This window comes from Chaetura pelagica, unplaced genomic scaffold (genome assembly GCF_000747805.2).
Source record: "Chaetura pelagica isolate M959 unplaced genomic scaffold, ChaPel_1.0 scaffold246, whole genome shotgun sequence".
NCBI lineage: Eukaryota > Metazoa > Chordata > Aves > Apodiformes > Apodidae > Chaetura > Chaetura pelagica.
Window position 1 is genome coordinate 1764871 of NW_009953647.1, and position 16515 is coordinate 1781385.

Consider the following 16515-nt stretch of genomic DNA (forward strand, 5'->3'; position numbering starts at 1 on the left):
TGTACAGTTCCTTTAATGAAAAAAAAGGGGGGGACACCTTAAAAAAACAAAAACCCAAAAAATGGGCAAGTGCAACTTTATTATTATCTCTACAGGATCTCGAACTCCCATAATCATTATTCCGGCAGCAACAACCTCTTTAATAACGATGCTTAATGCAAAGGACCTTCTGCAAGATCTAAAGTAAGTAGTTGATTAGAAAAAACTATATAAAAAACCTGTATTCAGATGTAAAGGTATACTAGTACCAAATCAGTAATTAAGCAAGAGGGACTGTCTACTGTCTCAAGACAAGGTAGTTATATGGATAAGAGTATATTAAAAAAAAGCATCTGGAATAGTAAGGGGCAAAGAAAACCCAGCTGATTTTCAGAATTTTGGCATAGTTGTGACCTGTGGGCCATATGGGCATATTGAGAAGAAAGTAATGGAATAATGGAGTTGTCAGAGTTGGAAGGGGCCTCTAGAGATCATCTAGTCTAACTGCCCTGCTAAAGCAGCATCCTCTAGAGCATATTACTCAGGACTGCATCCAGGCGGATTTTGAGTATTTCCAGAGAAAGGGACTCCACCACCTCCCTGGGCAGCCTCTCCCAGTGCATTGTCACCCTCACCAAAATGAAGTTTTTCCTCACATGTAAATGGAATTTCCCATGTTCCATCTTGTGCCTGCTGCCCCTCATCCTGTCACTGGGAACTACTGAAAAGAGTCTGGCTTCATCCTCCTTGCACCCACCCTTTAGATCCTTATAGGTATTAATAAGGTCTCCCCTTACAGTGCAATCTGTAGTGATATTCTTCTATGTAACAAAGAATGAATGCTTAAAGAAGATGAGCAAGGGCAGTGTGCTTATGGAGCTAAGATGAGATTTCAGGAAATGACCACAGTTACCGTAAAGGAGGAGGTGGCCTCTGTTTTATGGCTATATCAGCTGAGCAGGTCAACTGCTTCTGTAAATAAAGAATTTTTTTAAAGTTCACATGCAGCAAAAATTAAGAACATAGCATAGTATTGATGCAAATCAGTCAGGGAACCATTAATGAGTTGCTTAAATTTGTGTATTGCATCACATGTCTGTTTCTAAGATTCATTTCATTATGGCTGAATGCAATCAAGACTTGAAATTATTTTCTTCATGGTAAGGTAAAATTCACTATTATGATACAAAACAAACAAACAAAACCCCAAAATATCTTTCTGCTTGTCTAGCAGATCGTGGTATTTAGAGTAGTCTATTGGTTAACCAGTTATTTTTTCCGAAACAGGCAGCTGTTTTCACAGAGAAATGCACTGTTTTAGGTGGTTCACAATGGTATGTTCAAAAGATGGACAGCTCTTCTTTCTTCCACCTTAAGCACTTTGCTTGTCCTTCATGAGGCTATTCACTGTTTTTTGTCAAAAATAGGCAGTCCGTATTTGTGGTGCTATAGTTTCCAGTGGAGTTACCCTAGAATTTTTTCAAACTGTGCTCTGAGATACCTTCTTATCTCCAGCTGTTTCTAATTCTTAGATTACTGCCACATATCATCAAAGATTTAGCAAGCATACAGTACTCCTAGTGCCTCTTCAGAAATACTTAATTGGAGAGGAGCCTGGCTGTTAACATTATAGTTTAATATGCAATCAGTTACTGGACAAATGTAATGGTGTTGACAAAAGATGTTGCTTGCTTCTGTGGTTTTTTATGTTTAAGAAGAAGTTGCACAGCTACAAGCCTTTGATTTTACATGTGTGTAATTTGTGACTTTCTGGTACAGGGATACCTGTATGGAATAAAGCATCCAAATGTAGTGTGTAAGTATATCTGTGCCAGGAGACTTGAGCTGTTTTCAGCTCCACTCGAGTAGAGCTTCAGTTAACTTCTCAAGACCTGCCTCAAGATGAGGCTGATAGATAGAGTGCAGAGAACATGATTCCTAAAAAATGTAATTAAGTTTAAGGAGTCTGTCCTGGTTTGAGCCAGGATGAAGCCAATTTTCTTTTAACTGATTTCCCCCCCTCCCCCCTGCTTCAGTAAGCTTTCTTTTAACTAGTAGCAGAGTGTTCCAGCTAGGAATGATAACAAACAGTGGAATGTTTTTCTAACTGCTGGGTCTTCAAGGTCACATCTTTACTCTGCTGGCTCGGGCACTATGGGCAGATCTGTGACCCCCACCCCCTTAGGAGGCTGAATTAGACAGCAAAATTGGCCAGAGATATCCCATTCCATATATCTATGTAAGCTCAGAGGAAGGAAGTTGTCTTCTGTGATCTCTGACCTTCCTAGTTAAAAGAAAGCCCACTGAAGGAAAAAAAAAATCAGTAAAAGGAAAATTGGCTTAATCCTGGCTCAAACCAGGACAGGGTCAAAAGAGGACACTGATATAGTTTACAAGTGTGAAAGACAAAGTGAAGAAGCAAGATCTATTCATGAATCAGATGTGCAGTAGCAGAATTCAAAAGAGCAAAACATTAATTTAGCCATGACAGTTCTAGCACTCTTCTAGAAAATATGCCACCTGGCCTGTATTTTTTTGCATTCAAATTTATTGAAGTCATTAATTTAGAAATGGCTACAGGGTTTGTTTTTACTGTTCAGGTATGCAGAATGTGGAACTAGCCGTGATGTAGAGTGTGATTGATAGATATGTGATGGTTTTCCAAGGTAAGAAGACATGTCTAATGTTCTGCCTCTTAAGTCATCAACTTCTTTAACTCATTCCCTGTTTTCAGCTAGATTTGCCAGAAGAGTGGGGGTTTGGGAGATACATGTCACTGCTATAATTTTGGGATAAGGAAGTTGTCCAGCTAGAAAAAAAGACATCCGAAGTAATGATCCCTGCTGAGAAAGATAGAGGTAGAAGTGAATTTTGTATATTCTAGAGGTAATCACCTGCTTATTTTACCCATCAGAGGAGATAAACGATATAGCATAAGGAGAAGGGATTTTTGGAGTTGGAAGAGCCATTGTAAGGGGGACTGTTAAGAAGTATGGGAGAACCCTGGGAGAATGAGGCCCCCAGGATTGGCAGCATATGGAAGGTGTGATACATGTGTTACACAGGCTATTTAGAGGGAAACGACTTCTTCCATGCCTGATAGGTGAGGAAGTACTGTTCTTTTAAGTGTGATAATAAAGAATAAGTATTTGGGTTTTATAAATAAAGCCAACTTGTGTGATTTTAGTATTTCTTAAAACAAAATAAGGAGCAAAGCTGAAATAATATTAGGAAATCAAGCCACTGAAAACATAGTCATAGCTGGAAATCTGTGTCTTTTAAGATAGTTTTTGTCTAGGATGCTGAAATATTTGTGATAAGTAACTGGACTGCAACATGTCACTTTGGAAGTGAGAAAAAATAATTTTAGTATCATTGGCAGATATTTTAAGTTGTTTGTTGTAAAATAAACAGTCTCCATCGAGTACTATGGTAAGTGCTAAAGTAAGTTGTTGAGGACTGAAAGAAATTTAATAGTAGCAACATGTGTAGTAGCCTGTTCATAGCTCTGTAGTATGTTGTTTTTTTCCTTGCCAAATTTGGCTGACATTTTTATGATGCTTAGTATGTTTAATTCATCACTAATCTTACGCTCTCTTTTGAGGCAGAGAATATGGAAAGCAGGAAAACTACTATTAGTAGAATGAAGAATATCTTATGATAAACCAGAAGCATATTACTGGTTTAAGATTTTTTTTTTCTTGTTTAGGATGTCTGATTCATCTGTTGGATCTAATTGTCACCGTTCAGATTTTGTAGGGGGACATTTCTATGTATAATTATATTAGATATAGTTCACATGTTGTAAATACACAAATACTCTTGTTAACCTTTTTTTGAAAGGGTATTTTTCTAAGGAGCCAAGTACAAGATTAAAAACAAAGAGTTTCTAAAACACTGAAAAGATACAATTTCATTTAAAATCAGAATGGCAATACTTTATGGTATATTATGAAGCTTCTTAAAAATATTTCATATACACTAGTGTATATATATATATACACCAGTATATATATATTGACACAAGTTTTTTTAACTATCTGAATGCAACACTGGGTATCATAATTTCTATGTAAAATCTGACTTTCCAGATTAACTATTAGAGAATATCCAGAGTTAAGCTTTTCAGAGGTAGGAATGATAACAAGCAGTGGAATGTTTTTTCTGCTTAACATGGAACAAAAGCAAGGCAGGAATTATATCAGACAGCTGTAAATGATTAGATGATGAGTAGGTATTTTTATTATGATGATGCTTTTACTCATTATGTGCTTCACCATATGTGGCCAGGCAACTCACTGAGATTTATCCAGCTTTGATAGTGAGCAAATTATCTGAAAGATTTGGGGATGATGCATTACCAAAACCACGTATACTACAGTGGTCTGTTACTGACCAGCATGGGAGTTGCCTTATTCTCTGGTCATGCACTTTTCAATATGACTGAGTTGGGGGCCAGAAAGTGCTGACCTGACCTCAGTGAAAGTGTTTTAAAGTTAATGCTAGCAATTGATGTGAGTTTAGAGCCTTCACATGAGCAGCTCTGGCAGTTCAGTGGATAGTATCTTACAAATTACCTCCCCTAATTTGATCGTGTTTAGTCACTTAACTGTTACCTTAGGAAAGGGACCTGCTGTCTTTGTAAAGTGAGAGAGTGCACAAGTTTTTATGTGAATAATGATTTTGGCAATTAACTGCAAGAGTATTGAGTGCTATTAATTTCCTAGTAGGGGTATAAAAATGGGTTCTAAGTACATAGTGAATTTTTTTTGGTTTTCACTAGAGCATACTGATCTGGAAAACTAACACAGCCCAGTGTCAGAATACATTTCTAGTGTATTGGATGATTAAAAACATGTCAAGTACAAATGTATAGTTAAGCCACAAGCAATAGTGTACTGGCAAATAATTCCCAAAAGAAGAAAGGAGTTCTGCTGTTCACTTTAATAATCAGATTTCTTAAACTTGTCTTATTTTCAAGTAATGATGTAGTAAGCCATTACTATGTCTATAATCATACAGCAATTTCTGTTCTTTATTCTTGAGCACGTGGCTTTTATTGTACTTACTGAATTGATGGTTCCTGGAAATGCAAGCATGTATTTCATAAACTTTCTGTAAGCTGTCATTTATTCCTGTACTCTGTGTGTACATAGATGTAAGCATGTTTTTTCAGAGCTTTTCTTTATGGCAGTCATCATCTTTACAGTTCCATGTGAATCTGCTCATTGATACTACAAAGTATTTTATGTTCTGTCCTGGAGAAATGAGTTAAAAAACATTCAGGCTTCTGCAGTAAATAGGAATCCCTGACTGAGGAACAACCAAATGCTGCCTTAATGGCTATAAAAGTTTCTAGCTGAAATTGAGAGAAACTGCCAATAAACTAGTGTTGAATTCTTAAACTAATAAATATTAAACATCAGAAGGAGAAGTGAGAATGCCTGTTTCAGCCAAATTTGAGGGATCTGAGGTGAAATTGTTAGGCTCTTTGTAGAATAGCAATTTTTACTGCTTAGTGTCCATGTTTCCCTAATTTGGCAGGGGCAGCCAGCTTTCCTGTTTCCATTTAAAAGGTGTTTTCTTCCTCACATTTACAAATTAAATTAAAAATGTGACCTTTTAGATTGCTGTTCATACGAATATTTGATTCACACTTTAATGTATGTATAGCTCTTTGGTTTTTATTTACATATTCTGTAAGAGTTTGTTCTCATTCAGTGCATAAAGAACAAAATTCTTCTCAAACTTCCCACCATTTTAGGTGATCCTGGCTTTTCATATAGAACTTGCTGCTGGGGTAAAAGGTGTTTAAGAAGTTTTAAAATGATTTTTAAAAAATAGTTTAAAAAAAAACACCTTGATTTCTGTCTTTCTAACGCAGATTCCTTAGTTGTGATAACTGGGGAGTGACTAATGAATGTTTTTTCTTAAAAGCTCAAGACCACCAAGCAAGTCATCCTCTAAATTATAAAATTCAGTTACCTATCAGTCGATACTGGCAAAGCAAAGCCTGCAACATGTTGACAGGACAGGCCATTAGGTATGCTCAGGACTAAAATTACACTTCACTTTGAGCTTCTAAATTACCAGCTTGACTAGAAACAATCCTTATGTCACATTTGGTAGCTTTTTCCACGGTAGAACTGTGTTGAATACTTGTGTGTAGCCTGCAATTATGTGTGTCAGTCGGGCATGGTAGATACAATATATGTAAATATTAGTTGTTTTCTTGTTACTTCAGTTGTTGGTGAAATCATTGTCTTAACTTTTAAAATATTACTACAAGTGGCATAAATGTAGGGTTTTTTAGGGTATCCTGTATAGCTTTTTTGTCTGTGTTTTCTTGACAGTAGTGTTGTTTTGCTTGTACTAGAATGGTAATAATAAGTCAATTTATAGCTTGTAATATAATGTTTATAATGCTTTTCCTTTATTTGCAATACTAATTAACTTTAATGGGCAATTTATGGATTTTTTTTTTTTTAATTTTCCAGTGCAGTTGTGTGCATTTGGAGGCAAACTTAGAAATGGTGGCTTTGTTTTTGAAACAACGTTAAATCGTGAAGTGAATAAGGGGACTTCATCTGTTTGTTTATGTTAGGAAAATAAATAGTTTTGCTTGAAGGTTTATTGACAATTTCCACAAGTTGCCTTAAAATGTATTTGGTTAGGGATTTTTTTGCCCCAGATGCCATTTTCTCATTGGATATAAGACCTTAGCAAAATGTTTCAGGTTGACTGAAAAATGACATTTTTTCTTCATTTTTCATTCCTTTTTTCTATTTTTCCAGCAGTAGGAAGTGCAGTCTGCCTGTTTAAGCATATTCAAATTGGTTTTTAGTATTCAAATAGATAAAGGGTGAAGAGAAAAAATGGAAATGGTGCAAGCAATTTACTTGTAGTAAACTTTTAAAAACCACCACCTGCACTGTAAGAAATCTTGCCAAATATGTTGACTACTGCCTCTTAAATGTACCATAAATACTCCTGGTAACTTTTGCAGTTAAGTTGAAACATAATGTTTCTTTTTTATCAGAATTTTTAGAAATGAAAAGTCAGTGGTAAATCATGTTAGTGGTGCAGCTGGGTGGTTCTGAATAGAATGTTAAGAGAACATGGGTGTCTGAGCTCTGCACTTTAGGTGACCTGGTCAGTGCTACTGGTCAGAGCTTAACTTTCTGTGACCTGGTTTGCCTTCTATAAAATGCAGTATTTTGTTATCTTTCCATTTGACTAAGTCCACTGAGATTAATGAGTAAAAAGGCTTACACTACTCATATTTATAATGCCAGTTTTGGGAACTGTTCTGTGTATTTTTTTTAAGATGGGGAGCTGAAAAATCAAAAACCTGTAATTCCTTGGAGAGGGCACATCTTAAGCATTTATTTTTGTCATATATAGATTATATATATAAGCACTTAATCTGTCAGAGAAGCTATTTAGAAAAAAAAAATACCAAATTGTGGTGTCATCCATCATAGTAACCAGATGGATTGTTGATAAAGTTAAAATCACCGTCATCCAAAAATTAAAACCTCACCGAAAAACCCTGTTGACCAAAAATCCCAGCTTTCTTGAGAAAACATAATACTGATGGCTCCAAGAGCAAGATGTCTAAAATTTCCTGCTGGAAACAATTGGTTCTTAGTGCTTAAGCTTGCCCAGGTTACTCTTGATCAGTATAAAGAATGAGTTGCAGCTGTTCCCCAGGTTGTGCTCTGGCTTCTCATTTGCAAGTGTATTGGGTAAGGCAGGCAAGGAATGCCATGAGTGCATAAGAACAGGCTGTAGTTTTGAGGAGCAGGGGACTTCCAGTAGATTTTATCATAAGGGCTTAAGAAATATTATTTTTGTGGTTTTTGCTGTTCTGAATGAGTAGTAATGGAGACTTGGCGTTGTGAAAATGAGGTGACTTCAGTCACTCTTGCCAATAATGCAAAGTTTTGATAAAGTTATTACTTTTCCTGCCGATTAAATCAAATAATTTGCTTTTCTCTGCTGAATGTTTCTTTATTCCCCAAGGTTTGTACCATCAGATGAAAAGAAGAAACAAGGCTGTCAACGAGAAAATGAAACTCTAATACAGAGAAGGAAGGACCAGATACAGCCAGGGGGAACTACAGTCAGTGTTACTGTACCTTATCGAGTAGTAGACCAACCTCTGAAGCTTATGCCACAAGACTGGTAAAAGAGATTTTCCCTTTACATAATTTCCTAATCAGGAGAATACAGAATTTGGAGGCGAGAAATGAAATTCTGCTATATATATAAACATATTTATATAGTGTAAAAAGTGAAGATATGGATAAAATAATGGATTTGATTGATACATGTATAGGAATCTTTTCTTCAGGTGAAAACATAAGCTTCTTAAAATAATCCAACACACTACATTTCAACAGTATGAGTATCACAATTATTTTTATTCAGGTTTACCTGAAAAGTTCCAGAAATTCAAATAGGAATATTCCTATAGGTTTTCCAGTTTGTGATGCTGTAATATGTGTCACTGAAACATCTGAGAGAAAAATCCTCCTCTCTTGTCTGCTTTGTGCATGAGATGTGTTAGAAAGATACATTTGCAGACCTTCAGCATCCAACATTGTAGCGTTTTAAATAGTTTAAGAAAGAAAGAAAACATCAGTGAAGACAACCGTGGTTTAAATAGTGAATGAGTCATAGAACTAGATTGAGTGATGGAAGGAGAGCTCCACTTGAAGAAAGGGAATCATAGGCAGCTTTTAAGAAAAAATCCTAAGAAAAAGGATTATTCTGTCTATAGCCCATTCTTCAGTGAAATGAAAACATAATTCTCTCTGAGTAGAAAAATCATGGTGAAACATCTTTTTGCTGCTTGATAGAACAAATTAAGCAACATCTTCCTCACAAATGTTAGGATTTTAGACATACACACCAATATTTTTGGTGACTTTGTGACTTCCAAAGTAGATTTTAATGGAGACAAATACTTTGAAAAGGTCTTGTTCCTAAATTAATTTTTTGCTGTATTAATAACTTAAACTAATCAGAAAACCTTGGTTTTGAAATTCTAAATAGCAAATAGCAATTACAACGTTTAATGATCAAACCTTTAAGAGCAAGTAGAAATGTTTCCTGAAGTCCATCTGACCAGAGAGATGAAGTGGTGTGAGTTTTTTAGCTTGTTTTTATTCAAAGGAGGATCAGGTATTAGTATCTAGAAATCAGCCCATTGCCGCTGGGTGTTTTTTGTTAGCCATTATAAAACCTGCAACATCAGTTTAGATGACAAGCTTTAGTCTGTCTTCTAAATCCCAAAAAAATCCTCAAATTTCCATCGTCATTACTCCCTTCCGTTTGGCATTTTGTAGACTTTATGAATTAAATTTGGGGATTGGATTAAGGAGCTGATTACTTGTTATTTGCAATGGTTACATACCCTTACAAAAAAATTATATGCTTTGCAGCTGGAGGCAGGAATTTAGCAGCTGTCTCTTCTAATAAATTTTTAGAATAGACTTTAACAGTATTCAGAATAAAAGCTTTTTAAATTGACGCATCATAATTTATAGTGTTATACATAAAAGATTATCTCTAAAATGTTGGAGCACTTTTTAAAAAATAAAGTAATAATGACCAGAAATAAGCACTGTTTGACTTCTTATAAATGTAGCATGAGAAACTGAGCTGTGTTCTGCAAAGGGACAGGGCTAAAAGTTCATAAAAAATTATATAAATTTTTGTTTGCGTAATGGCCAAAGCAATTGTGTTGGAAGTGTCATTGTTAAATGTGCTATACTGCTGTTAGTAGATAAAAAGACTTCTAAGGTATATTGCCTGTTTAAGAAAACATGTAATTTAGATGCTCAAGGCCATCCTTACGTCCATCCCTTTCTGTGTTCATAGGGATCGAGTGGTGGCAGTGTTTGTACAGGGTCCTGCTTGGCAGTTCAAAGGCTGGCCTTGGCTCTTGCCTGACGGATCACCTGTTGATATCTTTGCAAAAAGTAAGGCTTTTGGGGTTTGTTTTGCTTGGGGGTTTTTTTTGAGGTGTTTATGCTTATGGCAAAGTAGTGCCAAGGTGCTATTGAATTGGGGTGGCTGAGAAGACAGGAGTTTAGGTCTTCATATGTATGGCACGTCTTAATGTGCCCTCTGCAGTTCTTCTCTTCTGACCTGTGGAAATCTCCAAGCTGTCATCTTTACAAGAGGCTCAGAAATAGCTGGTCTATAAAGTTAGTTTCCAAGCTTCCAGACAAAGGTGAAATCACAGTGTATACTATAGCACTTCATAGAGAACAGATTTACAGGCTGTCTTCAGATTTCATTATACTTAACAGGTGATTAATCACCTAGTATTTCACTAAGAAAGCTTTACAAATACAATCTGGTATCTGACAAAAGCTTCAAAGTTTATCAAGATAAAAAGTACTTTGAAGTTGTAAACTAGGTGTTACCACTGTTTAGATCTGAACTGTTTTTTTGAGTTACCACAGTTGTGCCCAGTATGCTTTGCAACACTACACTTTTCTCACACATTTCACTCTTGTAACTGTAAGGTGTGTGATACTGTCTAAAATTGTCAGCTTCTGTTCTCTGTTGCTTTATTGTGAAGCTGCCTTAGAAGATAAACCTTTGTGTAGTGTCTGAGCTACAGACTTTTAAAAACCCCAACCAAAGCATACACACACAAAAAACCCAACCCACAAAAAACAAAAATAGATTGACAGGACAAGTGGGAATAGTTTCATTTCATGCCATTGTAAAAAGTCCCTCTCTGGCTTTCTTGTAGCCCCTTCAGGTACTAGAAGGCTCCTACAGTGTCTCCCTGGAGCCTTCTCTTCTTCAGGCTGAACAACCCCTAGTTACATGCTAGTTCCTATTAATTTTAACGTTATGTATATACAAATGTGTAGAGGACCATAGGAGTTATGACAATTTTTAATGGTATCTTTAAACTGTTTTCCTAGAAAGAGTAAAGAACAGTGGTGTTAATGAAGTGAGTGCAGGAAAAGTCAGTCTGGTTGTGTGTGTTTACCTTTTCCTGAAGCTGTCACTTTGCCCATATCTGTAGTCTTCTGAAGTCTCCATAAACGTGGTTTCTGGCTCCTGTTTCATCTGCAGTTTGCATTTCTTAATGTGGGTCCATACTAATTAACAAATATTCAAAGCTTATCACTGTAATTCTTTAAAACAAGCAGGTAGCTTACCATAAAGAATACCTCAATTTGCATTGAACCAGAGCCCATCAAACTTATTTCATTTGTTCAGTTGCTCTGTCATGTAGCATTTTGCTAATTGAGTCTCTAAAATTGTTCCTCTTTACATGTGGTCTGAATGTTTGGTGTTCACATAGCAAACAAGCTTATTTTTGCATCTGTAAGTGAATGTTTTAGATGAATTTTTGAATTATGTCACTTTAATGAAAAAATATTTCATTTTGAATACTATTATAAAGGTCTTCCCACTAGGGCGGGTTAATGCACTTCATTACTGATTTGTTTCAGTTTGAGAAGTGGAGTATCTTCTACTCAATATCATTTAACCTTAATGCAGAAACTGTCAGGTGTTGATTAAGTTTTATGCAAACAGAGATAGCCCTGATACATCTTTATTTGCTTTCTCTGGACTTATTTTTAAAAAATGCAACATTGTATGGCAAAGATAATGTATATGTATACTTACTTTTCATTCACAAAGCTTGGAAAATTATCTGGCAGTTGTACAAGCCATCACATCTTTAGTATAGTTAGTTCTTTAGTTCACAGACACAAAAAAGCTTATTTTAGATACTAATCATCTAGAAAGCTCCTAGATAAATAATTTTATAGACCAACCTGTATCTGGAAACAGGTACTGATTTTATTTATTTTAGCCATTTGGCTAAAATTTTAGGTGGATTTTGTGGAACAAAAAATAGTGTGGTACCAGGGCAGATATGACCATGGTACTAAAAATAACTAGTTCTCACAAGCCTGATGAAATGTTTTTATTTCTCCAGTAACAGCGAAAATATAAAATGCATCAGATTGGTTACCTGATAGGAATTGTGCAAGACTTAAATACTTGGCACTGGATTATGTCAAGCTATGGTTTGGATAAGGAAATCAAGAAGAGTCACAAGAAGATATTAGTATCAATGTGTTCATGCTTAGGCTTTGCATAGTTCACGTGTGACAATACTTCCCAAAAGAAAAATAACTTAATATTTTATAATTTGTAGTTGAATACTAGAGGAGGGGAAATTGACAGTTACTAAATTTCTCAGAATGCTTATGGGGGTTACACTGGCAATCTGCTATCAGTCTTACACACAGATTTTCAGGAAATAGCCCGGCTTCCTTTTCAGTTGTCTCAGAAATTATTTTTTTCTTGGACAGGCCAAAGATTTTCAGAAATAATGTAATTGTTTCCCAGAGGAAAACTCCTTAACTTGGCAATGAGTTTCTGCTCTTTTCCTGGAATCTAGAAACAGGAGCTGTCCTTTCCCTTAAACCTGTAATAGCATGAGAGCCTGATAGTAGCCACTTAACACTGAGTTTAGCCCAGTGCCCTTTATTAACTAATTGACTTTCTTGAGAGATGGGCTCATTATTTTTGCTCTCAGGCTTTATTCTGAAAAAGAGGGGTGGGAGTTCTCTGTAACTGATAATTAAATACTGTAAAGTCATTATGTTTTCCTGTTTCCTGTAGTTAAAGCTTTTCATCTCAAATACGATGAAGTACGTCTGGATCCAAATGTACAGAAGTGGGATGTAACAGTGTTAGAACTAAGCTACCACAAAAGACACTTGGACAGGCCAGTATTCCTACGCTTCTGGGAAACTTTGGACAGGTATGCATCCTATTGAAAAACCTTCATGCTCATGCTTTTACAGTGTTTTGTGGGAATTAAAAGTCATGGCAACAAGGGAATTGTGTACAACTTACACATCTGAACAATCTTTTAGCTTGAAAATACTGCCCATTTAGATTTTTCCTGTTGATACAGTTAAATATATGCCACTATATTTTATTAGAGACTATAAATAATAATCTCCAAAGTGTAGTATGCATGGATTTAAAGAAAGGGTAGTTGCCATTAATCATTAGTCCAGTCATTCACCACCTCCCTTTAGGCAGAAGAAAAGGAATGCAGAACAAGCTAGTTAGTGCAGAATTTTCCTTTGTTTCCCCAAGTCCTCCCCTGGAACTGCAGTTCTGAGCTTATGAGCTCTCCTCCTTCCTCTCTCTACTTCACTAGGTGACAGTCTAGAAAAGGTGAGGAACTACCTTAAGGTGAAGAGCCACAAAGCATTATCTTATCCTGATGCCCTTGAGTCCACAGCACTGGTTAAAAAAGGAAGTTAAAAAAATATAGCACATAGCTAAAGCTATAGCTTTGAGTTAGTGATACTTTTGTATCTTAGATGTCTTCCAAATATTTAGCCCTGCTTTTTCTGAAAAGTGGGGATGGAGTAGCGCCAGCAGCTCTGTGAAGAGCAACATTGCTTCTGATTCTGCTTCTCTGTGGTTCACAACCATCTCTACATACCTTTTCCATGTTGTAGAGAAGGAACTTTTTTATCATGAAATAGAAAAGAAATATGAAGGAAGAAGCCTATGCATTTCATGAATGTTTAATCTTTTCATGTTGATTGCACAGCAAACTACTTGAATGATTGAGTGAACTTCAAAAAGAAAAATCCCATGGGAATTGTCAAAATAATTCCATCCACCAAACTTTCTATGGCTTCTTATTTAAAAGTCTTAGCTAAACTACATATCTGAATTCCCAGAATGAACTGGAGTTATCTTTAACTACAATCTCCCAATGTTACGCATCGTGATGCTTTGAAGCAAAGGTTTTATCTGACTGTCTTTTAGTGGGACAAATACTGAGCATAATACAGAGCTATATGGGACAGAAGACATTGCATCTCTTCAGCAACTTGCTAGTTCTTTAGGATTTTTGTTTTTAACAAAGTCTCTGCATATTATTCCTGAGAGTAAAATTTGTGTAAGTACCAAAAGAGTAGTAATGTTGTTTTCTGTTAATTTTTTTCAGGTATATGGTAAAGCACAAATCTCACTTGAGATTCTGAATCCTTCAGCTGCCATTTATTTCCTGAAGTATGAATTGAGAAAAGTGAAAGAGGCTCCAGTTTGGAGACCAGAGCTGGCACTATATGATATGTCGAGAACTTTACAAATGAAGAAGGGTCACAGTTTAATCTTTTTATAAAATCTTGTTTGGATGCTTCATGCTATGGCAGGTTGATAACCTGTTGTTCTTCAGAAGCAAAGGGGTTTTGCTTAAAACTATTTTTTTAATGTTGTTAGCCTTCTAGTCTGCAATCCAAATTGTATATTTTGATAGCAGCAGTTTCTTCTCTGTTTTGTTAAATTAGCCACATTTTAAAATAATGTGTTTTGTTCCTTATTAGAAAATAGATTGATCTTCACTGCAGGTTACAAATGTGAGCGTGTGCACACGTGCGCACGTGTGTGTGTATATATGTGTGTGTGTGTCTATATATATAATGTATAAAAAAAAATTATAGACACACTATGCACACATAGATGTTACCAGGCTTTCTAAACCACTTAGCTTCTGAGCTTATTTTTGGTTTTCTTTGCTTATTGTTTCACTTACTGACAATATTTTGTTGTGAATGATACTACATTTTAGTCAATAGGACTTGCAAACTGAGCAAAGTGAAAATTCTTTTGGATAAATCAAAATGTCAACCTGTATATGTATATCCTGTCAGTCTTTGTTGAAAAAGGGAAGATGAAAAAAATCTAGAAATGCTTTTTTGGATTTGCAATGTCCCAGTTTACTAAATCTTTAAACTTTATTATAGGAGTACCTTCAAGTCATGTTACTTCAAATTGCCATTCTCCATGAAGATCTCTTTATTTAAACTGAAAGTGTGCATGTGTACATTCCCATCTATAAAAACACCTTTACATATGAGTCTAAATGTTACTTAGATTAAACAATGAAGAGAGAAGGAGAGAGTCTGGATTTTTTTTTTTCCTGAAATGGTCACCACAAGGAATTAATAATTTCAACTTTTTGCATTTTATACCTCTGATACCACCTCTAATATTGTTAGCCCAGACTATGTCTACAGGAATTCTCATTTTCTGAGATGAGTGGCTAATACGGCCTCCTAACAGTCCTGCATTGGAATGCAAAATGAGCCTACTTCAATTACCAAAGAACAGATTTGCTTGATCTACAGTATAACAGACACCAGAAGACCCCCTGGTATTTGTGTGAATTTGTGGTATCTCTGTACTTAATAAGATTAAGTTGATGTTGCAAACCAGTGGATGTAGAGAATTATCAAATACTGTAACACCCGCATGAATTTTTTTCTGGGATAGAAAATAAGTGTTTATATTCCTGTTCTTGAAATGCCCAACCATGTTTTTTAATATACTTTACATTTAAGGTTTGATGAAAGTAAAACGTTCTACCTGTTCTTCATTTTTGCTTTTTATTTGATGTTACCTTCACTTTTAATAAAACCAGAAGGCACATCTCCTTAAGAGGTTTTTTAAATTTTCTTAAATTTATGAGGAGTGTGAGGTCTGACTTCTAGTTACATGTTCCAATCCCTGCTGTACCAAGACTATTTTTAAATGGTCTTAACGGAAATGTAAAAAAAAACAAACCACCAAACAAAAAAACCCAGTGACTCCAAGATTAAAGTTAACACTGGATTTTTTAATGGATTTTGTGAAATGACTGAGAAGAACAGGGAATACAGAACTACTGGAAGTTCTATTCGTATGGGCAGTTAGTACCAAGTGACTGGTTTTTCCCAATACTTAAGTTTATTATAGATGTATACATGTGCTACCTGAGTGAGCTAAAACTTTGGTTTTACCTGTACTATGATGAGAAAAGCTCCATTTGCTATCAGCACAGTAATTACTGCCATGAGGTTCAGTTTAGTGTTCATTACTGCTTTAAATAATGGGATATCATGTATGGTTTTTTAACTCTCGAACATTTCCAATTAGAGATAAAATTTTGTTCAAACCTAATAATCAGTACTTCATGGGCCATGCAGTTTTAAAGAGACTTACTTTTACAATGGGCAGCAAACTTAAAAGGTGAATTTTGAAGAAATTAGAGTTTCATGTACAGAGTGATACAGTGGTCTTAAAGTAGGCAAGGTCCAATTATCTTTTCTCTGTCCTGTTTCACTTGTGTTTTAAATGCACGTGTAATCCCAGGTCCAATATCGTATACAGGAGATGGCTTGATTTAGATGTAAATTTATGTATATATTTGGAGTAACTCCTGAAACTAGTGAAGTTACATGGATGTGAGGCTGGCTGAAGAGCAAAATCCATGAAGTCTTTGTATGAACTGCGCCATTTTTAGTGGATTGGGCGTAGACCTGTAACAACGTAGAATTTTGTACTTGCAAGCAATTTCTGACACAAGTTGTAAAAGATGTATTTGTGAAGGAGTTGGCACCTGATCATGCATATTTTTGTCAGACATAAAAGTAGTGATGTTTATAAAATGAGCCATTTTGCAATCAGATTCCT

At 35.6% G+C, this 16515-nt stretch overlaps 1 protein-coding gene across 1 annotated transcript in view; it reads left to right on the plus strand.

The window, feature by feature from the left end:
• Positions 1-15625, plus strand: part of CDC73 (cell division cycle 73) — a 99484-nt gene extending 83859 nt beyond the window's left edge. The window contains exons 12-16 of the mRNA XM_009999895.1: positions 96-183; positions 8005-8166; positions 9868-9968; positions 12655-12796; positions 14009-15625. Coding sequence (XP_009998197.1) covers positions 96-183; positions 8005-8166; positions 9868-9968; positions 12655-12796; positions 14009-14045 — 530 coding nt within the window. The 3' untranslated portion in view covers positions 14046-15625. The remainder of the gene's footprint in view (positions 1-95; positions 184-8004; positions 8167-9867; positions 9969-12654; positions 12797-14008) is intronic.
• The last annotated feature ends 890 nt before the right edge of the window (positions 15626-16515 follow it).